The sequence below is a fragment of the Arvicanthis niloticus genome, chromosome 4 (genome assembly GCF_011762505.2).
Source record: "Arvicanthis niloticus isolate mArvNil1 chromosome 4, mArvNil1.pat.X, whole genome shotgun sequence".
NCBI lineage: Eukaryota > Metazoa > Chordata > Mammalia > Rodentia > Muridae > Arvicanthis > Arvicanthis niloticus.
In genome coordinates, this window is record NC_047661.1 from 77507342 (window position 1) to 77532232 (window position 24891).

The window sequence follows — 24891 nt, forward strand, 5'->3', positions numbered from 1 at the left end:
GCCCACTTCAGAGCTTTTGGCAAAGCCTAAGGACAGCCAGAGCCAGGTGAAGAGAGTGTTAGGTACTCAGTTTCTCTATGCCAGTGGTATGACATGCCAGGAACATTTGTGGCTTTGGTGGACCTCAGGTCTTCCTGGTGACTAAGAAGTCAGTGTGGTGAAGGTTTCATGCCCCAACCCACTGAGGTAGTCTGGTGAATTTGGGCCTCCTGAAAGCCGTTCACCCAGATACATGGGAGCTAACTAAATGTACAGACCTGTTGAAGTGCAGTATAGTTAAGGGAAACAGAAAGAGAATGCCTAATTTGTATGAACAGCTTATTTTGAGCTAAGAACCAAGATGCTTGCCCCATCTCACTTAGTTGGCACAGCTGCTACTGTTCTTGTGGTATTGAGGAGAGGGCAGAGAGCAGAGAGGCAGGGTGATGTTCTCAGTGCCCTGCTATCAGGGGTCTGCCCCAGGCATCTGACCCCAGAGCCCAGGCTCATTCCCATTGCATGGCCAAGGGGGTGCATGTTATGGTTTCCTTTGGGATTTATTTAAGACTTCTCACCAGACTTAGTTTTTTAAATGTCGATGAATCATATTCTGTCTGTTTTTAACATTCAGCAAATCAGCAGGGTCAAAGAGAGGGCACATAGGCTAAAAATACTCTAAAATAAACATAAGGTGTAGCGTGAAACTACATAACCGAGAGATGGAATGTTTTGGTTGCTGGGTGGTGCCCTCTTCTTGGGAACTGTTTTCTGGTCCAAGAGGCTGTTTTGTAAATCTGTTGCTGGAAATGTCCAAGAGTCATGATCCATAACTGTGAGGTATTTGGGGTTTTTTTCTTCTATTTCATTTTAATCATTCCCCCTGCCATTTTCATAGGCACTTTAGAAGATCCGAGAGAGGCCCTTGTCTTTTCTCTTTTTAAGGCTGTTCTCTGTTCTCCCATGATCCCTAGATACTCTGATTAGGTGGGAGAAAGTCAAGCATCATGTGATCCTATAACCGCCTTTCTGTTTTCCAAAGCCCTTGGTGGTGTTTGGATTACAGGCCTGGTGGCAGACTCCCATAATCCTAGCTGTTCTGGAAGCTCATGCAAGGATGGTCACAAGTCCAAGGTCTGCCTGGACCATGGACTGAATTCAAGTCAGCTGGGTAACTTAGTGAGAGCTTGCTTCAAAATGAAAAGTAACAAAAGCAAACAACAAAAACTGAGCTAAGAGATAAAGTGCCACAGTAGAGTGCCTGCCCAGCATGCATGAGGCCTGCCCAGCATGCATGAGGCTTGCCCAGCATGCATGAGGCTCTGGGTTCAATCCCAACTACCAAAATCCAAACCAACAACAAGAACAACAAAACCCAAAAAGTAAAACGAACAAACCAAAAACAGTCTCCCCAAAACAAACAAAAAGCCCAGCCTCCCCCAGATCTACTGTCTTCCTAAATTCTCCTAACCATCCATAAATGGAGTTGTTCAGTCCTCAGTTAACAAGTATGGCTGCAGAGATGGACCTTGATAAGCCAGCGAGCTATAGAGAGTGCATGCACTCCTCCTGGGGCACAGACCCTCTTTCTCATCCTTTGGCTGTAGTTATCGCAGAAGAAATTCTCAGGACATGTTGGCAAGTGAATAGACTACTGCTATCCTGCCTAGACCCCGTGGTCCACACTGCAGCATGCTGTCATCCATTATACACTGAGTAATTTACTGTAAATAGTAAGAAAGACGCAGTAATTCTCATGTTGATCATCGCTGCACCCCACAAGGTGCAGAGCTGCTACTAGCTGTTTCTGCTACCCAGTGGACACTGTGACAGCAGAATACTACAGAAGTAGCTGCCAGCCTACTCATGGACTGCAGGAGTAGGGGTGGTGCCAACACACAGCAAAACAGCTGAAAACTTTATCTTGAAAATTGTTTAAAGGCAAATAAGGGGCTGGGGATGTAGCTCTGTGGAGAAGTGCTTGTAGACAGACAGACAGACAGACAGACACACATACACACATACACACACTCACACGCACGCACACACACACACACACAGAGTAGCTCATGCTGAACACTTGGAAGACTGAGGCAAAACATACAGAGGAAAATAGAAGCTATCCCAGACTGTGGGTCTTCACCACAGGAGCCGCCAAAGATGGTTCACCGTGCATGGGAGGCTGTTAGCCTGCTAATACCTTACTTTAAAGGGCATGTGTCTTTTATTTGGAACTTTTTGAACTAAATAAATATAGTGTTACTCTTTCTTAAATTAATTGAAAAAAAAAAAAGACCTTCAAACCTGATTTAGAACACTGTTCTTGAAGTTCATAAATTCCTTCATAATAGTTGTTAGATTTCACTCCCAATGCTATAGGAAAAAGTTTAATTTTGAAGCATTTTGGAATGTTAATTCTCAACTTTTGGAAATATAAAAAGACATTTGTATGCTTAGTCCTTAGCATTGTATGCAGCATAAGGCAATGATGATGAAGGCTATAGCAGACAGGCCTTCAAAATTCAGTCGTGGGTGTGTTCTGGCAAGACCATGTCCACTTCAACTTCATGTCCTGCCAGCACCTATATTTTTAGAGCTCTAGTGTCTGAGCCACAGAAAGCATATGAAGTGTGGTTGTTAGGCCTGAGCCAGCACAGTCTTTGGCAGTGGGGCCTAGAAATTGTCAATGTTTTTAAAAATCATTTTATTTACTTATTTATTTATTGTTGGTGCCTATGAAGGCCAGAAGTAGACATTGGATTTCCTGAGCTAGATTTATACGCACTTGAGAGCCATCTAACATGGGTGCTGGGAACTGAACTCTGGTCCTCGGTATGAGCAGTCAACATTCTTAACCTCTGGACCATCTCTCCAGCCCTAGAAACCACATTTCAAAGAGACATTTGTACATTAAAGTTTGAAAACCACTGGTCTAGACTGGGAGTCACTGAAGTGTTTTCTCAATTATTGGAGGGCAGTAAATGCTGGCTTACAGACTACTGACAAAGGAAGAAAGTGGGTTAGCCCTGTTCTAAGAATGAAACCAGAGTAGCTATTTTTTAATCAGTTTAACATTAAGCCAGCAGTCCGTTCATATCCCAGCTAATTGCCATTAACCAGAGATGGAAATGTAAAACCTTGACTGAGGAAAAGCGCAGAACACATGTTAGGTAGAGCTCTGCTTGCACACACAGCAGAGCCAGGGGGGCAGCCGTCTCTGGTGACATCTGATGTTCTCCTTAGTGCTTGTGAAGTTCTGAAGTCCTAAGCTAGGTGCAGTCTACCTGAGAGCTGCAGCTTCGATCTGCTGTCATTAGTAGCTTCCCTTCCTGATTAACTGCAAGTGCTCCTTGAGCCTTCCTTGCATGGTGTGACGTGCTTCTCCCTGTTAGTCCTTGAACCTTACAGCCTGCCTCCATGGAGAGTGTCTGCACATGCATCTCATCCTTCTCACCCTGCTCCTTGAGAATTCAAGTTTGAGTAACACGGCCCCTGACCCCCTCTACAGGGCAGAGGTGCAACATTGACATTGACGAGTGTGCCTCCAACCCCTGTCGCAAGGGTGCGACGTGCATCAACGATGTGAATGGTTTCCGGTGTATATGCCCCGAGGGACCACATCATCCCAGCTGCTACTCCCAGGTGAACGAGTGCTTGAGCAATCCCTGCATCCACGGAAACTGTACGGGAGGTCTCAGTGGGTGAGTAGCTGCCATCTGCTAGCCAGTAGCCGCTCATTGGCCAGTTGGCTTTTAAAACCAACTGAGGGAAACACTAACATGATAGCTTGAATCTGTCAGTTGGGAACTTGACCTGATATTTAGGTAAAGGTTTTAATGGTCTGTGTCAAAGTCTTTCAAATAACTGCTCTGTCCATAGAAGCTGGCCCATTTTCTTGGACTGAGAACTTACTTGAGAAATAAGGACTGTCTCCTTTACATAAGTAATCAACGAGGACCCCATGTGAAGGTCCAGGAATTCATGCATCTAGCAATTATGTTTTATATTACAGGATTGAGATCTGAGGAGTGTTCTAGACTGACACCCCACACACTTTAGCACAGCCTGCTCCTGTTCTGTCCTGGAGCCTATGATAATGCATTTGCCCCTGCAGACCCTCAGAATTGTGTGGCATGTGATAATTTTAGAACAAGAATGTCTTAGACACTATGAGAGGCCGTATCCTCTTGTCATAAGACAGCATGACCATGGTCATGTCTCAAACCTAAAAGAATGGAGAATGTGTTAGATAAGTTTGTTTTCTTAATGGTTTAACCTAGATTTCTGATCCAGAACATGATGATCTTCAAAGCAGCTCTCCACAGCTCTCCCCTCCTCCACTCTCTCTCTCCATCCTTCCTCCACTGCCCAGCTCCCCTTCTCTGACTGATCTGATATTACATTTAAGTCCTAATGATGTTCAAGTCAGATATTATATGTATTTCAGGTATCTTCAGCTTTTTAGCTTTTCTTGTTCAACACCACGGTTTCTGAGGCAGGGCTTTGGTCTGAAGAAAGCGTGCCTGACCTGTAAGACTCCAGTCAATCCTCAGAAGGCTTGAGTGGCTTCTTTTCTGATGTCTAGTTTGTACTAGAGATTCTGAGCTTTGTTCATGTTAATGCTTCCTTCAGATTGCCCCAGTATACTTGACAAGCCATTGCTTGTGTTGCAATTCACCAGCTTCCTAGTGATCCAGGGGAGCACCATGTAGGTCTTCAAACTGAACATACTATATGGATTCATGACTCTTCCCATGTGACAGTGATTCCAATATAGATCCATAGGAAAGTAGAAATGAGCTAATGCCTGTAATCTTTGTACTAGGGAAGCTTAAGCAGGAGGATTACCATGAGTTTGAGGTGAGCCTAGACCACATAGAGAGTTCTAGATCAGCCTGGGCAACAGAGTAAGACCCTGTCCTCAAAATATCAGACAAAAGAAAAGAAAGGATGGAACTGGCTTTCACCTATCTCTTATGTATCTCTTATGGCTCACTTGTACCTTTGGACCGCATAGTAACACTTCTGTCTTCTTGCAGCTATAAATGCCTCTGCGATGCAGGCTGGGTTGGTGTCAACTGCGAAGTGGACAAAAATGAGTGTCTTTCTAACCCATGCCAGAATGAAGGAACCTGTAATAACCTGGTGAATGGCTACAGGTGTACATGCAAGAAAGGGTTCAAAGGTGAAATGAAGACCCGGCTTGTTATACCTACTGTTTGTCTTCCCTTGTTGTACACTGGTCCATATCCTGGTTTCCATTTGTTTTTGTTGATGTAGTTTACTAATACAGTAAACATGCTGAGCAGTTAGTATTTCTGAGACATGTGGGGAATAAAAACACGAGTAGGTATCTTTCTACCTTCAGCCTACCAGAGAGGTAAACTGTTGGCACAGTAATACTTAAGATGAGCAGTTAAGACTCCACTTAGGAGCTGGCAAGATGGCTCTATGGGTAAAGGTACCTGCCAGCTGACAACCTAAGTCCTAGTGTCTAATTGTAAGCTTGTTGGCCAAGGCCTGATTCTATAATAGATCAGATAGCTTCATGGAAGTGTTGAGAGTGTTATACTTATCGGCACTGGACCCTGTGCTGTGCTCAGAACCGGTCCAGCAAATTCTTACACAGGAGCTATTCTGGACACTTAGTTTCCTGTGTTCTGTTGGAACATGTCTCAGAACTATTTTACAATCAGTTTCCCCGTGTTGGGCTATTTGACACTTCGGTGTGTTTTCGAACTACTCATTTTGATTACAGGTTGAACATCCTGACTCTAAATGTGGAGTCTTTCAAAATCGGGAACTTTGAACATCAGCACTAAGTGAAAGTTTGTGAAACTTTATTTCATGTACATTATTACTCTAACAGCCTAGATTAAGTCACTCTCGGTGTGTGTAGAAGGATAATTGGAGAGAGACACAATGATATACTTCAAGTAGCTTGTTATTTATTTGTGAGTCCTCACTATCCTACCCCTAAAAAATCCTAAACAGATGAAACATCATGAGTTGGGGAGGAAAGGGTTTATTTGGCTTACACTTCCACATCACTATTCATCACTGAAGGAAGGTGGGGCAGGAACTCACACAGGGCAGAAACCCAGGGGCAGGAGCTGATGTATCGGCCATGGCGGGTGCTGCTTACTGCCTTGCCTTACATGGCTTCTTCAGCCTGCTTACATATAGACCCCAGGACTACCAGCACAATGGCTGGGCCATCTGCAATCAATCACTAATTAAGAAATGCTCTGTGGGCTTCCCCACAGCCAGATCTTATAGGCATTTTCTGTATTGAGGTGCCGTCTGTCAGATGGCTTTAGTGTGTATCACAATAATATAACTGTCTAGCACAGATACCAAGTATTTCAGAGAAAAGATACCCAGATGATACCAGACAGATTTAGGAACCCTGTATGTCAGACACTAATGTTCTGATATATTACATTTGCCAAGAAACTTGTAGATTCAAAAGCACTTTTTTTAATCTCACTGTAACTTACTTATCAGTGATCACATGGAAAATGAGAATATAAAATCAAAACCTGTTTATTCAGTGAGCTGTGAGCACCTTTGAGGCCTGGCTTCTGTCTCCCTGCTCCCTTTTGCTCACAGTGCTCTGGCTTCTCCATCTTTAAGGGTCTTGTTGGGCCACATTGGAGGTGCAAAGATGGACGGATTCTGGTCCTGCCTTAGTCCTATTCTTCCTTACTTTTTTTTTTTTTTTTTAAATCTTTTAGTGGGAATAAATTTTCTGCCTTGAAATGGGAGAACTATTTTTAAGGCTTTAGGACATAGCTTACTGATAGCAGAGACTACAAGGGTGGAAGAGTGGGCACACTTGAGGGGTTTTCTTCATGAGTTTGCACATTTTCTGACCAGAAACTTCCCTTTAAAGGGCCCGTGTTTAGGTAGAGCAGCAAGCTTTTCAGCATAGTGAGTTCTCAGTTCATTTTGGAGAATCCAGTTATACAAGGAGGAACATTAGGCCTGAATCAGGCACTCCCTTCACAGTTTTGACCAACCATTGACTGACTGTATCAGAGACCCCGAACTAAAATGAATGAGCAGGTGCTCCCATGACCCAAAGACATGAGTGTCATTTCCACGACATCTAATTGTCATCGGCCACTAGGAGAGCTGGTCAGTAACTGAGGCTGACAGTTTCAGTGTTTTCCCCTCCTCCAGGCTACAACTGCCAGGTGAATATAGACGAGTGTGCCTCAAACCCGTGTCTGAACCAAGGAACCTGCTTTGATGACATTAGCGGCTACACTTGCCACTGCATGTTGCCTTACACAGGTGGGTACGCCGGCATGGCTGGAGGGTGTGTGTACCCTGTGCCAGGCAGTGCAAACACTCGAGGTCTGTGACTTGGGTCAGTGACGCTGCTCTGAGAACTCAGTTTAGTGTCACTCATGGTCTCCGAGTCTACATCTTGAGCTTTGAGGAAACATGGTGGCAGGAAACAGTTTTCTTTCTTTATGCTTTTTAGTGTTTGGTTTTTTGTTTGTTTGTTTTTCTGGTGCTAGGGAATGATCCCAGGGCCTTGTGTCTCCTTAGTAATATTTTGTTTTTGTTATTGTTGTTTTTATTTTTTATGTATTATTCTCTCATCCCTACTGCAGTCACCCCTCCCCCCTCTCCTGTTAAGTTGTTCGGTGAGTTTCAGGGGTGCAGCTCTCCTGAGTCACTGCCTGTGTTGGGGGTGAATGTTTAGATGACATAGTCTTTGAGTGACCCATGCTATTGTGAATTACCCTCAAGGGCCCTACCACTGACTTACACCCCAAAGCTCTTTGTTTTACTGTTTGGGTTTTTTTTTTAATTGGATATTTTATTTATTTACAATACAGATGTCATCCCCTTTCCCCATTTCCCTCCCTAGAACTCCCTATCCTATACCCACTCTTCCTTCATGCTCTTATACCACTTTGATTACATGCATGTATTAAGGTCAGTTCTAGATTGAAGGTCTAGCAATACAATAGATGCAAATAGTCAAGGAGCAAGCAATACAATAAACACAAATAGTCAAAGAGAAAAGCAAGGCATTAAACCCAGTCACGTGAACACTCACTGTTTCTAAGGGCTTATCAGGATAACCAAAGTATCTGAGCCTACTTCCCTATCCTAGCCCAAGGTCATTTTCATGTCTGAAGCCTACTTCCTTGTTCTAGCCTAAAATTTAGATTCTTGTCTGAAATTGCTTCTTTGTTCTAGTCTAATATTTAGATTCCTGCCTGAGATTACTTCTTTGTTGTAGTCTAAAGTCAGATTCTAGCAAAGGACACCATCAATAGGACAAGTCAGCAACCAACAGATTGGGAAAAGATCTTTACCAGTCCTACATCTGTTAGAGGCCTAATATCCAAGGCATACAAAGAACTGAAGAAATTAGACTCTAGATAATCAAATAACCCTATTAAAAAATGGGGTACAGAACTAAACAAAGAATTCTCAATTGAGGAAACTTGGATGGCTGAGAAGCACCTAAAGAAGTGTTCAGCATCCTTAGTCATCAGGGAAATGCAAATCAAAACAATCCTGTTTGGGGTTTTAAAGTTATATATGTTAAGAACTGGGTGCCTACTTGGCCCAGTGTTGTTCATTCTTTTGACATCTTAACACAATATTGTGGAAAAATTTTATGGTACTGTTTTTTTCTTTCTGAATACAAATTTTTTTTTTTTTAGGATGACTTTTAAAGTTGACTTTGCTGTAACTTGACTTCAGAAACAATTGAATAGTCTGTAAAACCCCTCAATGGGTAAAGGCACTTGCCACTGATCCTAAGAATTAAGCACTGAATCTACAATTCACCTTCTGAAAACTAATGTGATTTTAAAACATACCTTGATCCTCTTTTTAGTGAAATTATTTTTACTTCTTTTAATTTTTCTCTAAGTTTGAATTCAGTATTCTAAGGCAGGAAACATTCATTGGCAGGCAGATGTGAGCATCCCACTGACAGCCGTAGAGACTAGCTGGCAACTGAGATGCAGACGTACAATGTATAGAGCTGGCCCCAGTGGTAACAGTGGAGGAAGCAGCCAGCAGAGAGAGAGGTTGAGGGTTCATCCAGTGCTGGATGGGACTTAGAGTGCACATCCCACTTAGTCCACAGAAATCCTCCCGGAGGACACGCTAAGGACAGTTCAGAGAGATGAAAGAGCTTCCTGAGGTCACCAGGTTAGCTGCGTTGGGCCAATAGTGGAAGGAGCAGGTGTCTCTCAGATTCTACAGCAGTGGTTCTCAACCCGTAGGTCATGTGCAGATACCCTGCACATCAGATATTTACATTATAATTCATAACACTAGCAAAATTATAGTTATGAAGTAGCAATACAAATTTATGGTTGGGGTCACCACAGTATGAGGAACTGTACTAAAGTGCCATGGCACACCACTGAGCTAGAACTTCTTGGCTGCTGCTGTCGCCTGGGGTTCTGAGCACTCCTAGGTTTGCATCAGGATGCCCTCTTTTCCTTGATTGATTTTTTTATCACAGACTGTCACTTGTTTTCCAGGCAAGAATTGTCAAACAGTGTTGGCTCCCTGTTCCCCAAACCCATGTGAGAATGCTGGTGTTTGTAAAGAGGCACCCAATTTTGAGAGCTTCACCTGCTTGTGTGCTCCTGGCTGGCAAGGTAATGATGCTGGTTGCATTCTGCACTTGAAATAAAGCAGTCGGGCCCTCAGATGGTATGGGAGGCCATAGGCTGCTGAAGCCTGTAATCTTTGGAAGGAGCTAGTAGCTGGAAGGGCTCATAAGACCGTCCCAGATTCCATCTTTATAGTCCTCAAGTAGCTGAGGCCTCCAACCCAAGAATTTCAAGCTATGAGTATCAATTGGGAGGAGTTTCTCAGGGACATAAAGGTCTGTCTAGGACCTCTTGCATCAAAACACCCTAAGTTCATGGTGCACTGAAACTCACACCCATCTAAGCTTACACCCTGCCTTGATTTCTGTGGGAACTTTCTTCCAAAGCTTGGCTATTTATTACTCTTTCTTTATAGGTCACCGATGTACAGTTGACATTGATGAGTGTGTCTCCAAGCCGTGTATGAACCATGGCATCTGCCATAATACTCAGGGCAGCTACATGTGTGAGTGTCCTCCTGGCTTCAGTGGTATGGACTGTGAGGAGGACATCAATGATTGCCTCGCCAGTGAGTACACCTGCCCCAGGGTCCTCAGGGAGAGAAAGCTCACAGTCCCAGTGAGCTCCTTACAGACATCACTGTCCCATACTCTAGTATGTCTTCCTTCTGAAGCTACTGTCTTTAGAAATCACAGTAGTAGAATCTGTCTTTCTCTCTGCAGCACTTTAAATGCTGACAGATGAGGGACAGCATCGTGGTAGCTTTGTGAGAGCATGGAATTTTGAAAGGCAGCAACCATACAAAAACTGCAAGTATCTTTAATGGTACAATTCATCCAGTTCTGGCAAAATGATAGTGAAAACCTCAACCATGGTGAATGTTCCTCTAAAAGTCCCTCTGAGGCTTCACCGTCTGTTCTACCTCCTTGTCCCCGGCCACCACAGACCTGCCTCTGCCACCATAGATAAATTAATACCTGAACCGGTTTACATAGAAGCAGCTATATAGGCATGCTCTTGTCAGAGTAATAGTTCAGGCTGGTTCATGTCGTTATCACCACTAGAGTCTTCTGTCTTGTTGCCAAATGGCCCCCACGCTGGCTGTGCACATGGAGCTGCTGAGCCTGCGTGCTGAGCATCTGATGCTCACCCATTCCAGGCCTCTCGGTTTCGGAATACTCACATCTTGGGATGTGACCCAAGTAGAGGCATGAGGTTCATTCATGTTTTCGTATGTATTGTGCATGAGTATTATAAATTGGATCCTCACCTGGACTCCTCCTGGTTAACCTGTTGTGCAGTGTCATGGAGATCCTGCAGCTTTGAATCCGCAGAAATGGCTCATTTTTGTGTCCCTGCCGTTCACAGATGATATAGATTTTGGGGTAGGCCTACTCAGAGCCCTGGATCTGGGCCTGGGTGGTAGCTGAGCTGGTCAGCCTATAGGCTCTCCCTTATTCACATCACCAGGGCTAGCTCTTCACTACTTTGGCTGGGCCACCAATGTCTCTATCTGCAGGAGGCGGGATCACCTCTCCTCTCTGCATTCAGCTCCACTGTGCTGCCCAAGCAAAGTGCAGGGTATGCTCCCCCAAATGCTACAGCCACTGAGGGGACAGGGCTAGCTCTCCCATTCTCATGCCCTCTGCAAGCTCTCCTGACTAAATGCAGGTGGCTGGGGGGTCAGGAGGTAGGGCATCATGCTCACATCCACATCCTCAGGGATGGTTCACCTGCATTACCACCACCAGGATCAGCTCCTCTGCTCAGCCTGCCTAATCATAGAACCCAGGAACCACAGTGGGCTGGGGTCCTCCCACGTTATTCATTAATAAAGAAAATGCCAACACAGACTTACCTACAGGAAAATCTGATGGTGGCATTTTCTCAGATGACTGTGGTTTATGTTGAGTACACAAAACAAAACAACAGAGAAACCTGCATGGCACATTACCTAACTGACTTATTTTCAATTTTTTGGCATAGGTCCATTAATAATAAGTCTTATTTCACCCTGAATAGCTATGAGATGTATGCTAATTTTCCTTCTTGAATCTGGTAGTGATCATTTATCCCTTCTCTGTCGGAGAAGAATCTGTTTGGCTAGAATTCGTTTCCTTGCTCTCCTAGCTCAGGCTGCCCTGGGAGTCCCCATGCAGCCCATGCTGGCCTTACCATCTAAATGCTGGATTACAGTGTGAACCACCAAGCTTGACTCTTCTTCTTGGACATGTTTTGGGGTGTGTTAAATGACTCTCTGATAAGGCAGTGACCACTTGACCTTTCAATTCATTGCTTAAATTTTCATTTCATATTTGTGGTGGTTTCTGCCATTGTAATTTAACACCCTGCATGCCAGCAGCTATGTCATGGTTTTCTTGCTTTAACCCCTTTGTCATTAGATTGTTCGAGGTTTTGCTATGATTATAACTCAGAACTTGCTGACATTACTAGGACTGAAGTGATTTTTAAAAAAAAGAATAAAGTGAGAGAGAAGTACAGGAGGGCAATTGATTTATACACAGCGTTCTTGGAACATATAACCTGCTACCTCAGCCTCCACAAACATCTTTTGAAAATACTCATCAATATTTCCAATATTGTATGTGTTAAGCCACATGATTGATTTATATATATGAAGAGGACCAATGCAAGCGTTATGACTATTAGTTATAAAATGGTGTTAATATAGATTAGATTGATCTTGATTTTCAAACAGATTTAAAAAAAAAAACTCAGGCAAATGTTAGCTGAATTCATTTTTCATGCTAGGGTTCATGTCAGGATAAATGTAAAGGGGTCAAATATGGAAGCTGGAATGTGTTTCTTAAGGGTGTGGCTTGGCCTGGGTCATTCACCTTCACAGTTCTGCTGTCCTGAGTCCCACTTCTTTTGTCCTGTGTCAGACCCCTGCCAGAACGGAGGCTCCTGTGTGGACAAAGTGAATACCTTCTCCTGCCAGTGCCTTCCCGGCTTCATAGGGGATAAGTGCCAGACAGACATGAATGAGTGTCTGAGCGAGCCCTGCAAGAATGGGGGCACCTGCTCTGACTATGTCAACAGTTACACCTGCACATGCCCTGCAGGCTTCCATGGAGTCCACTGTGAAAACAACATTGACGAGTGCACTGAGAGGTGAGCAGGGTGGACCTGAGCACCAATAGCTCACAGGAGGGGGAGAGAGGGGAGGTAACATCACTGCAGCTCACAGGAGGGGGGGAGAGGGGAAGTAACATCACTGCAGCTCACAGGAGGGGGGGAGAGGGGAAGTAACATCACTGCAGCTCACAGGAGGGGGGGAGAGGGGAGGTAACATCACTGCAGCTCACAGGAGGGGGGGAGAGGGGAGGTAACATCACTGCAGCTCACAGGAGGGGGAGAGAGGGGAGGTAACATCACTGCAGCTCACAGGAGGGGGAGAGAGGGGAGATAACATCACTGCAGCTCACAGGAGGGGGGGAGAGGGGAGATAACATCACTGCAGCTCACAGGAGGGGGAGAGAGGGGAGATAACATCACTGCAGCTCACAGGAGGGGGGGAGAGGGGAGGTAACATCGCAGCACAATGCCAGGATTATAGGGCAAGGATGAGCTCCACTTGAGACCCTTTCCACAGTCCTCTCTCATTGCTCAGTGTCTGAAAAACATGTAATTGGAAGGTCAAAGGTCAGAGGCTGAAAGGCTTTAGTGGGATAGACCATCACTTAGTTCTTGCTGTAGAGCAGAAGAGCCATCAATTCTGTTCTGTTCTCCCGCCTCTTTGTTCCAGATGTAAGATTTCTTTCTTTGTAGGTCTGTTACCATAGTCTAAGTAATTTTTAGAAGATTTGTTTGATTTCTTTTTATTATTTTAGCAATGTGTTTATTCTCTTTCATAAAGAAATCTAGGGTGAAAAGCTATTTAGGACTTTCCATGTAAGGCCATTTGATTTAATGATAAAATGTTATGAAAAACAACTCTCTTCAGGAGTCTAGGCAGATCTAACATTTAAATGCTCCTAAGATGGATATTGGAAAAGAAGTTGATTCTGTAATCTCTGACTCCACAGTGTAGTTTAGAAGACTTTAAAACTTACTGGGCATAGGCATTGGGGTCTCAGGGGTGTTTATCTAGTCACATCGTAGATTTCAGCGGCCAGACTCTGCAGCAGCAGCTGCGCCTCAGCAGCTCACATAGCTGACGTTGTCTCTCAATTGCTCCTCAGCTCCTGCTTCAACGGCGGCACGTGTGTCGATGGAATCAACTCTTTCTCTTGCTTGTGCCCCGTGGGTTTCACTGGGCCCTTCTGCCTCCATGATATCAATGAGTGCAGCTCTAACCCATGCCTGAATGGGGGGACGTGTGTCGATGGCCTGGGTACCTACCGATGCATCTGTCCCTTGGGCTACACCGGGAAAAACTGTCAGGTAATCAGCTTCCCTCCCGCTCACCCGGCTCCTCACAGTAGACGAGGACCCTGTCTAGTTTCCAGGCAGGATGAACCATTCCAAAAGGTGGTCCCTTTTTGATAGCTAGAAGAGTCCAGACTGGTGATACCAGCAATGCCATATGGGCTAACAAGCTTCTGGTTGTTTGAAGAGGCTTACTGAGAGGAAACTGACTGACAGTGAGTACGCACATACCTTTCACAGGATGTGCAGGAAGAATGGTTGTTAGCTTTTCATTGCTAACCTAAAACAACAACAACAACAAAAACAACTTAATAGGAGGTTTGTTTGGGTTTGTGGTTTTAGAGATTTTAGGCTTCACTGGCTGCTTTTGTTTATGGGCCTGAGACAAGGGTAAGTGTGTAGTGACAGAGCTGGTCTAAGACTCTTCTCATGGTAGCCTGAAGCAGAGAGGGAAAAGGAGGAGGGGAGGGGGGAAGACAAGGGAAGAGTGGAGCAGAGACAGACAGGTGAGACAGGGAAAGCCAAGAACAAGATGTAGCTCCCCCAAACATACATGTACACAGTGAGCCGCTTTTCCATCTGACATTTCCTCTAGTTCTCAGAATTGTTCAAAAATAACCATCATTGAGAACCGAGCCCTCAACACATGAGCCTCTGAGGTCATTTCATATTCAAGCACAGGACAGAGCAATCAAAATCAAATCAGTAAATACCAGGTATAGCTAACAGGGTAATGTTTGGCAGTGTTATAACATAGCCATAACCAAACTATATACCTTTAAAACTCAAATATGTCAATATAAATCCGAATATAATCAGGATGGAAGGAGTCCTCACAGGAAACTAACTTTCAATTCATGAAGGAGAAACAGCCTCCATCTTATCCCCAGAAAGGATAGTTTCTAAACTTTCTAAGTCACATACAAATGGTAATTTATGCTGCTTCACGTCGTCGGTGTTTATACAGTTATATGTCTTCTCTAAGAGTAACAGAACTCAGAGAGCTCATGAATAAGTGACTAATTACAGAAGGCGTTTGATGACATTGGACCCAGAAGCAGCCACCTCCACATGAAGCTGCTTGGTCTTGTCCCACCCTCACTGACTGTTTTTCAGCCAGCAGCAGTCTGTGTCAGGAAGGCAGCTCCCCTCTCTGCCTCACGTTATTCATGAGCCTGGGGTTGGAAATAAGGTTTAAGACCATTTAAGCTTCTGAATTGGATCGTTCACCCATCTTCCCCATAGGCAGGGCTGGTCAAGGTGCATGAGGTCCTGCAGTGTTAGCATAGGAAGCATGGGCCCAAACAGCAGCCCTTGCCAGCCTTGCAGGGAGGTCACGTATGCTCACACAGTCATGTCTAATGCTCTGGGGATAACAGCTTACTGAGCCTCTAGAGTTGTTAGGTTCCTGGGGCAAGGGCTTTTAAAATGACAACAGCCAGACACACGAGGCTATAAAGTGACAGTGTGTGTCTAGGACAGTGAGCCCAGTGTCTTCAGTGAAGGCATCCCTTTCTTTTTAAAACCAGTCTTTTCCTTTGACATCTCGTGACGCACTGTAACTTAGAGACTTCACTTCTGGTATCTGGATTTTAATGCATGCACACCCTTGCCTCTACTTCAGACCCTGGTGAACCTCTGCAGTCGCTCTCCATGTAAAAACAAAGGAACTTGTGTTCAGGAAAAGGCAAGGCCCCATTGCTTGTGTCCACCTGGATGGGATGGTGCTTACTGTGATGTGCTCAACGTGTCCTGTAAGGCGGCAGCCTTGCAGAAAGGTGAGCTCCACCCCTAAGCATCAGGGTCTGACATACATGCTGGCATCTTAGGGCACAGTACTGAAGGGACAAGGGTCTGAAGAAAGGCTAGAGGAACATTTAGAGATCCCAAAGAGAAAGGTGAGTAAATGAAGAACAGGTGAAGAAAATCCCAGAGCAGCTACCAGCCGGGCTCACTTGCTTTTGGGTTGAACCTGCCATGTGTCATGCTCTTTCTGACACTTCTCTCTTCACCTGGTGTCCCAGGAGTACCTGTTGAACACTTGTGCCAGCACTCAGGTGTCTGTATCAATGCTGGCAACACCCATCACTGCCAGTGCCCCCTGGGCTACACAGGGAGCTACTGTGAGGAGCAGCTTGACGAGTGTGCATCCAATCCGTGCCAGCACGGTGCCACCTGCAATGACTTCATCGGAGGGTACAGATGTGAGGTGAGAAGATGGCCGGGCTCAGAGGGCTCCGAAGAGACGGTGCCAGTGTTAAAAACACTGGTTACTGAGTTCAGCCATTTGTGTCCTACAGAGTATAAATGTCTGCCCGTCCTTATCAGCGTGTTTAGCAGCCAGTGTTTTTATTTTCAGCCATGCTTTCCCGTAGCTCTGGTAAGATGTCTTCATAGAGTCTGGACCAAACTGGCTTGCTCTCTATGTTAGCATCCTGCAGGCTCACCTAGCACAATAGTCTCTGTGCTTCCTGAAGAGCAACAGAGTTTATTGGCCAATGAGTAATTCTCTCAAACAAACAGACAAGAAAATGTGGCCTCAACTGTTGTACCACAGCACCGTGCTTAGCGTTACTGTGTGTAATGCTTAAGTACGCGTCACTTTTCAATATCTGGGCTGATAGAAGTTAGAGCCGGATGTTAACCAAACACCAGAATGGGAACCTGAAACCCACCAGACCACCAAGCAACAACAGAAGATCTCTCTCCCGCTGCCTCTGTTGTTTATCTCGGAGCAGGACACTCTCAGAGCAGGCCGTGATTGTTAGTCCAAAAGCCTTCCGCTGCTGAATTCAAACTTCTACACATCTGAGTTTTTTTAAAATAGCCCAAATGAGCAGAACTGTAGCCATGTAACGTTGCCTGCCTGGTGCAGCTGCAAAATGGCACACAGTGAGTGTATCTTAGGTAAGATCAGGGAACTTGCTCACCGAAGACTGTTGTTGCTGGGTCACTGAATGTCACCACACACAGTGTTAAGCTCCCTCTGTGGTATCCCTTCTTTCAAAGTTGCTTCTCCCCCCTCTCTGTCTTCTTGTGCTGTGAGGAACTTCCTCTGCAGGCACTGTTGGCATAGCGGTGCCTAAATGAAACTTCGCCCACAGTTGTCTATTTTCTTATCAAGTCTTGTTTCTTCCAATTCCTCCATCTCCACCCCCACCCTCGACCCCACCCTCCCCCGTCCCTCCCCTTTGTCCCCTCCACCCTCCATCGCCCCACCCCCTGATTACCTACTGCCTTCAGCCTCATGGTTTGCCCCTTCACACAGTCGTGCAGTGGGCACAGCGTCTTTACCACTGCACACACATGCTGTTTGAGCCTTGAGCTGCTTATCACGTGTGAAGGGGTGCGCAGTACACGGATGAGGAAATCCTTACCCAGAAGTTTCGCTTGGGGAGATCTCGTGGAAATGACCCTCAGAACATAGTCTCACTTTCCTTTAAAGAAGCTTGGGGCGGGGGCATGGGGCTGTAAGAGAAACAGGTAAACATGACCCTGCACAAGGAAGTAGCAGAGAATGCAGTGGTTACAGAGGATAGATACACAGTTGCTTACTGGGGTGGAAAGCAAGGTCATGGTGACCTGACCTCTCCTTGGCCCTGTGGTCGTCTCCAGCAGTAACCCCATTCTCCATGTCCTTTTTTCCTGGCAGTGTGTTCCAGGGTATCAGGGTGTCAACTGTGAGTATGAAGTGGATGAGTGCCAGAACCAGCCCTGCCAGAACGGAGGCACCTGCATCGACCTTGTGAACCACTTCAAGTGCTCCTGCCCGCCGGGCACTCGGGGTATGCAGTCTGCTTTCCTCTTCCCACCAAGGCCGCTTGCTCAGCTGGACATCCACTCTTAGTGCTAAAACAATTCTTAAAAACTGAGACAATTTAAAGAAGACTGCCTTCGTTGTAGCCACTTACCTCTTCATAATCTCTCTCTCTCTCTCTCTCTCTCTCTCTCTGTCTGTCTCTCTGTCTCTGTCTCTCTCTCTCTCTCTCTCTCTCGTCTCTGATCTCCTGCCAGCTTCGGTTCAGGTTTGGTTGTTTCTTAGCTTATGTTCTAGGAAACAGAATGCAGAATGGATAACAGGGTTTTTTGGTGCTTCAAGTGAAATCAACCAGCAGCCTCGTAAAGGAAGCGGATCCATATAGGCCTGCTCTTTAATTGTCTAAGCTAGCCAAGTCTTGTGTCCACAGAGCGATGGAATCTATGCGGTGTGTTTGGCTGCTGTCCTGCACCTGCACCCTTGGATGGACTGTGGGCGGTAGACCCATCAGTGTGCTCTGGGGATTGCCACTTGCTCCAGACTGTCCTCTGGAGAGAGCATAGCCTGTTAGGGGCATCTGGTGCTGAAGGTTCTGTGTAGCCTGTGAGCAATGGCAAAGTTAGCAGTCATAAGTTCAGGCAGCAGTCAAACAGAAGGACCCTCAGAGAAGGCTGTGTGTTCACGTAGACTTTTATGCCAGTGCATTCGGAAAACTTTTCTTCCTAGAGATCAAATTTGGCTAAATTAAGGCAGAAAATACTCCATTAGTAGGTACACAGTGCAGAATGAGTATTAGGGAAGGGAGAGCTGAGGACTAGTCTGCAACTGTTTTAAAATTCATTACATGGGAAGGAGGGTTGGTTCCTAGTCTAAAAATAGGAAATTCCATGGTAGAAAGAGTCGGACTCAGTTCCAGATGCTTTCTTACTAGTATATTCCTTTGTATCCATCCATCCTTCCTTCCTTCCTTCCTTCCTTCCTTCCTTCCTTCCTTCCTTCCTTCCTTCCTTCCCTTTCCTTCCTTCCTTCCTTCCTTCCTTCTTTCCTTCCTTCCTTTTCCTTCCTTCCTTCCTTCCTTCCTTCCTTCCTTCCTTTTCCTTCCTTCCTTCCTTCCTTCCTTCCTTCCTTCCTTCCTTCCTTTTCCTTCCTTCCTTCCTTCCTTCCTTCCTTCCTTCCTTCCTTCCTTCCTTCCATCCATCCATCCATCTTTTATGACAGGGCATTTTTGAGTAGTAAATGTAAATGTATAAGGTAAGAACCAAATTGATTCTCCGTCTTCTCCTTTTGGAGGTTCATATTCATATCCCCCCCCCCAGTCTGTTCTCTCCTTCTCTCCCAGACTCCATCTCTCTTTGTCTCCCTCTCTCTTCTATTCTCTCCCTCTTCCCCTCTCCCTTTCTATACCTCCTCTCCTCTTTTCCCTCCCCCCTTCCCCTCCATCTCTCTCCCTCTTTCTCTCTCCAGTCCCTACCCCCAACTCCCTCTCTTTCCTTTTCCATTTGTTCCCATCCCTCTTTCCTTCTCCCCCAAGTCCCTCTCCCTCTTCCTCTCCCTGTCTTTCCCTCCCCTTTTTCCCTCCCTCCCCCTCTCATCCCCTCTCTCTTGCCTTCTCCCCTTCTCCCGCTTTTCCTCTCTTTATCCCTCCTCTCTCTTCTTACCTCTCCCCTCACCTCTCTCCTGTCCACAGAATCCCAAGTAGCTCCAGCCTCAGATTCACTATAGGCATGTACTACCATGCCTGGGTGGTTAATGCCTTTAAATAATGGCATTGCTTAGGACAAGCTACAATTCTGGTGGTAGCTAATTATATATATCAAGTCTCAGATAACACAATAGTGGTTTTGTTAGGGTTTTTTGTTTGCTGTTTTGGCACTCAGACTTTCACAGGTGTTGGGTTGCTGCCTTTCTCTGTGCTTTTGGTCTGTATCCTCCAAGGCTGCCACCAGAAAGGGGAGAAATGTACAGGGATGTTCAGGGGCTTTCACTCAGTGTGGAAGTGACACATCGCATCTCTAGTGGTGTGCGTCAGGACCACTCACTAGTGTTTTTCCATGGCCTTTGGAGGCTGAGAGCCTGGGAGAGGACATGGGTTTTGTACTGTACCAGATACTGCCAGATAGACGCATCCAGTCCCAGAGTGGAAGGTCTCCTAAGACAATGAGATTTTGTCTTTTCTAAATCATTCTCTCTTTCTTTCTCCCCTTCTTCTCTTCTTCTTTCTTCTCCTCTTCCTCCTTTCTTCTTTTCTTTCTTTGTTTTTTTTTTGTTTTTTGTTTTTTGTTTTTGTTGTTGTTGTTGTTCTTGTTGTATTGAGACAGGATTTCTCTGTGTATCCCTGGCTCTTCTGGAATTCCTTCTGTAGACCAGGCTGGCCTCAAACACAGAGATCCACCTACCTCTGCCTCCTGAGTGCTGGGATTAAAGGCGTGTGCCACTGCCCAGCGCCTGAATACTTCTTTGTGGTAGCTTAGAATAATGATGTACTGTATCTGTTGATTTGTTGACTGTTTCTGAGCCAGCTCCTCAGATGTGTCTTCTCACTGATGTTACTGATGTTACTGCTGTGATCTTCACCGAGAACTTAGTCTTACTGATGGTCTCTCATGATACTTGGCTCTCCTTTGCAGTACTTCCAAGATTGCCTCTTAATGGTCTGTTATAGAGTGTGGCTCTCTCCCGGTATGTTTGTTGGAGTATACCTTGTATGCATGATCTTTCCAGATGCCTGAAACAGTGTATATCTGTTGTGACTTTTCCTCTCTGGCTGTCTATCTATCCTGTTCGTCTGTGACTGCTCCCAGAGACTCTGGAGTTCTCTCACAGTGCAGTGAGAGTTAGTCCTGCGCTTGTTCTCAGCACTGTACTCCCAGGCCTTAGATGTTGCATGCTCACACCTCCTGCTCCCCAGTGCACAGGCTTCCTGGAACACTTCTGTCATCCTGCTGTTTGCATCAGCCTAAGAATGAGGTCACACTCTCTTGATAAGCTATGTATTACTGATAGTTTCGTCCACATGGACGCTTTATGCTTATTGTACTCATGACACCAAATATCAAGTATCCTGTGAGACTGGGAAAACACGGACTGCCTTTGTTTGTTTCTACTTTCTGGTTCCCAGTTTAATCTAATCTGTCAGTAGATAAGGTGATATGTCATGTGGACAGGGATAAATATGTCCACACATGCATAGAAAGACATGCAGTAAAGACACACTCCCTCCCAGTGTACCCACCCCAACACCACACTCTCCTTCTCCACACTGCAGTCTCTTTGTGACTCTAGAGGAGTTAAAAGGTTATCTTTCAAAATTGTATTATGTGTGTAGGAGCCAAATACAAAGATAGTTTTTATTCCCTACATTAACTCTGAAGATGTATCAAAGATGCTGTTTTCTCTTGACCTTTTTACTTAATTGGAATATTTTCATATCAAAATAGGGAACTTCAGTGTTTTCTCATAGCTTCAGAATTCCCCTTTATGACAACAATGTGCTTAACTAGTCTTCTAGTGATAGACATTGGGTTGTTGTTGTTGTTTTTTTTTTTTTTAAAGCACACATATAAGTACATGTTACAGAATGCATTTTCAGAAATAGAGTCTGCCAGGCTACAATACCGAGTTGTCATTTAAGTGGCAGTACTGGTCGCAGGGAGCCACCTTTCTCTCTATACAATTCAGCATCTAGCATAGTTACAAGTTACTGTTGACCCTCCGAGATTTATCCCTACCCTCTTTCCCTGTTATAATATACTGTCTAGCCTTCCTTACTCTGTTCAGAAGTTGTTTGTCTTTGCTATGTGATGTGGATATTTACTGAGGTTGTAATCTTTCAGATGTAATCTTATTCTGAGGTCAGAATCTTTCGGATGTCTCTGTAGTGATTTTTTTTACGTAGATTATTCTAATCATGTTAAATTTATCCATCTTTTTATGGCTGCTTGCATCTGAGTGGTAGTTGGTTTTATTCTCCATGCTTCAAGATTTATAAAGGCATTCTCCTGTGTTTTTATCCTGAACTAGCATCCTGAAGTAGCTTTCTCATGTGACTGGATGGTTGGTGTTTTCTACAGTGACTTGAGATAGAACTTTTATCAAATTCTAAGCTCCTGTGTGTATTTGGGTGTTGATGCAGGCACCCCACCCCCAGTTGTTGCTGTTGTCCTATCCATTAATTCATTAGAAACTTTCAGCCATGAAGGACTCATGCTTTCCTAGCTGTGATTTGGTTTTTCTATATCATTTTTGAGTCAGTTTTTCATTAAAAAATGTTGCTGATATCTTTTTGAGATTATATTACATTTATATATAATACAGTGACTATGCCTTTATTGTGAAGATAAGGTATGTTTTCCATCTGTTCACATCTCCTCTGTCTGTCCTTCAGAGCACTTGCCTGTGAGGCCTCACATCTGGTTCTGATGTTCTCGGCCATGTGCCTTTTGAAGCTGCTAGTGACAGTGAGGTGCATGTGTGTCTCCTTCCCTTTTTATGTCTTGCTTCTCTTAAAGTATACCAAAGTGTAAGTGATGAGGATATAGGATTTTAGTTTTTAACCTTTTCAGATTATTTTGTGGAATAGTCACTGATTTTGTTGTTTCTAAACATGTTCACAGTTATTTTAATTAGATGGTTTATATCTTCAGTGCATATTTAGCTAGAATAATCTTCAAATTCTTAGCAAGATATTTCTATTATTGTTGTTGTTTTAAATAAAAAATATTAGTGCACCTATCCTCTTTTAAAGAAAAAAAAATCATTGTTTACAAAACATAAAATACTGTTGCCCAAAATCCCAACATAGCGCATATATGTGTGTGTGTGTATATATATATATATATACACATATATATATATATATTTACATATACAATATATATATATATATTTACACTAGAGTATGTTCTGTTTTGAACTGTGTTCATATTTTGATTGGAGTTGATAAATGATGGAAAACTCACAGAGTATCCTAAGCTTTAGCTCTCCATGCCCTTGAGATGGGACAGTTGTCCCTGCTGCTCTGGATCGAGTGAAGAAGAAGTGGAGCCTCGGGAGCAACTTTCTCTTATGTTGCTCACCAGAAAGCTGCATGAACTGCACGCAGCTGGCGTAGACTAAGAGTATTCTTTGCCTTGCCCAGTTTGAAAGGCCCCACTGTAGATTGAGGAATATAATCTAGTTAATCTTTAAAGACCACAAGGGCATTTATCCCTTGCTAATGGTGGGTTCAATCGATTTTCATAATTCTGTCTTTTTTCTCTCTCATAGGCCTGCTTTGTGAAGAAAATATTGATGACTGTGCTGGGGGCCCCCACTGCCTTAATGATGGCCAGTGCGTGGACCGGATTGGAGGCTACAGTTGTCGCTGTTTACCTGGCTTTGCTGGGGAGCGGTGTGAGGGGGACATCAATGAATGCCTGTCCAACCCTTGTAGCTCCGAGGGCAGCCTAGACTGCATTCAGCTCAAAAATAACTACCAGTGTGTCTGCCGCAGTGCCTTCACAGGTGAGAGCCTCTCAACGCTTGCTAGTCTGATGTGCAGGAGGCTTGAGTAAACAAACCGTGGTCTATATGGGAATGTCTGACCTCCTACAGCAAGCCAAGACCAGCTTAGGTCAAGGACCCAGCGCCCAGGTGTCCTTAAGTCTTTGCACCATGGGCATCATGACTAGGCTCATCTTTGCCTTTGTTTTAGAGACTCTTTTGTGGTATATGGTATATCATGCTGTGGCAAGAATATGAAAAATAATCTGTTGGGGTAGAGGGCAAAATTAACATTTTTCAATTGAGATAAGTTAAAGTCATAAAATCTGCCATCTTTATCATATTAAGCCTACTGTGCAGTAACATTCAGCACACCCCCACTGCAGTGACTGCGGTAGCATTCAGCACACCCCCACTACAGTGACTGCAGTAGCATTCAGCACACTCACACTGCAGTGACTCACACTGCAGTGACTGCGGTAGCATTCAGCACACCCCCACTACAGTGACTGCGGTAGCATTCAGCACACTCACACTGCAGTGACTCACACTGCAGTGACTGCGGTAGCATTCAGCACACTCACACTGCAGTGACTGCGGTAGTATTCAGCACACTCACACTGCAGTGACTCGGTAGCAGTCAGCACACTCACACTGCAGTGACTGCAGTAGCATTCAGCACACTCACACTGCAGTGACTCGGTAGTATTCAGCACACTCACACTGCAGTGACTCGGTAGTATTCAGCACACTCACACTGCAGTGACTCGGTAGCATTCAGCACACTCACACTGCAGTGACTCGGTAGCAGTCAGCACACTCACACTGCAGTGACTGCAGTAGCATTCAGCACACTCACACTGCAGTGACTCGGTAGCAGTCAGCACACCCACACTGCAGTGACTGCGGTAGCATTCAGCACACTCACACTGCAGTGACTGCAGTAGCATTCAGCACACTCACACTGCAGTGACTCGGTAGCAGTCAGCACACCCACACTGCAGTGACTGCGGTAGCATTCAGCACACTCACACTGCAGTGACTCGGTAGCAGTCAGCACACCCACACTGCAGTGACTGCGGTAGTATTCAGCACACTCACACTGCAGTGACTCGGTAGCATTCAGCACACTCACACTGCAGTGACTGCAGTAGTATTCAGCACACCCACACTGCAGTGACTGCGGTAGTATTCAGCACACTCACACTGCAGTGACTGCGGTAGCATTCAGCACACTCACACTGCAGTGACTGCGGTAGTATTCAGCACACTCACACTGCAGTGACTCGGTAGCAGTCAGCACACCCACACTGCAGTGACTGCGGTAGCATTCAGCACACTCACACTGCAGTGACTCGGTAGCATTCAGCACACCCACACTGCAGTGACTGCGGTAGCATTCAGCACACCCACACTGCAGTGACTGCGGTAGTATTCAGCACACTCACACTGCAGTGACTGTGGTAGCAGTCAGCACACTCACACTGCAGTGACTGTGGTAGCAGTCAGCACACTCACACTGCAGTGACTGCGGTAGCAGTCAGCACACTCACACTGCAGTGACTGCGGTAGTATTCAGCACACCCACACTGCAGTGACTCCATAGCAGTCAGCACACCCACACTGCAGTGACTGCAGTAGCATTCAGCACACCCACACTGCAGTGACTCGGTAGCAGTCAGC

At 45.1% G+C, this 24891-nt stretch overlaps 1 protein-coding gene across 1 annotated transcript in view; it reads left to right on the top strand.

Annotated features, from left to right (window-relative positions):
- Positions 1 to 24891, top strand: part of Notch2 (notch receptor 2) — a 134573-nt gene that overhangs the window by 92224 nt on the left and 17458 nt on the right. Inside the window, exons 13-23 of the mRNA XM_034499834.2 lie at positions 3485 to 3677; positions 5016 to 5161; positions 7162 to 7275; positions 9504 to 9623; positions 9994 to 10146; positions 12485 to 12713; positions 13784 to 13985; positions 15595 to 15748; positions 15995 to 16179; positions 17623 to 17755; positions 22993 to 23229. Coding sequence (XP_034355725.2) covers positions 3485 to 3677; positions 5016 to 5161; positions 7162 to 7275; positions 9504 to 9623; positions 9994 to 10146; positions 12485 to 12713; positions 13784 to 13985; positions 15595 to 15748; positions 15995 to 16179; positions 17623 to 17755; positions 22993 to 23229 — 1866 coding nt within the window. The remainder of the gene's footprint in view (positions 1 to 3484; positions 3678 to 5015; positions 5162 to 7161; positions 7276 to 9503; positions 9624 to 9993; positions 10147 to 12484; positions 12714 to 13783; positions 13986 to 15594; positions 15749 to 15994; positions 16180 to 17622; positions 17756 to 22992; positions 23230 to 24891) is intronic.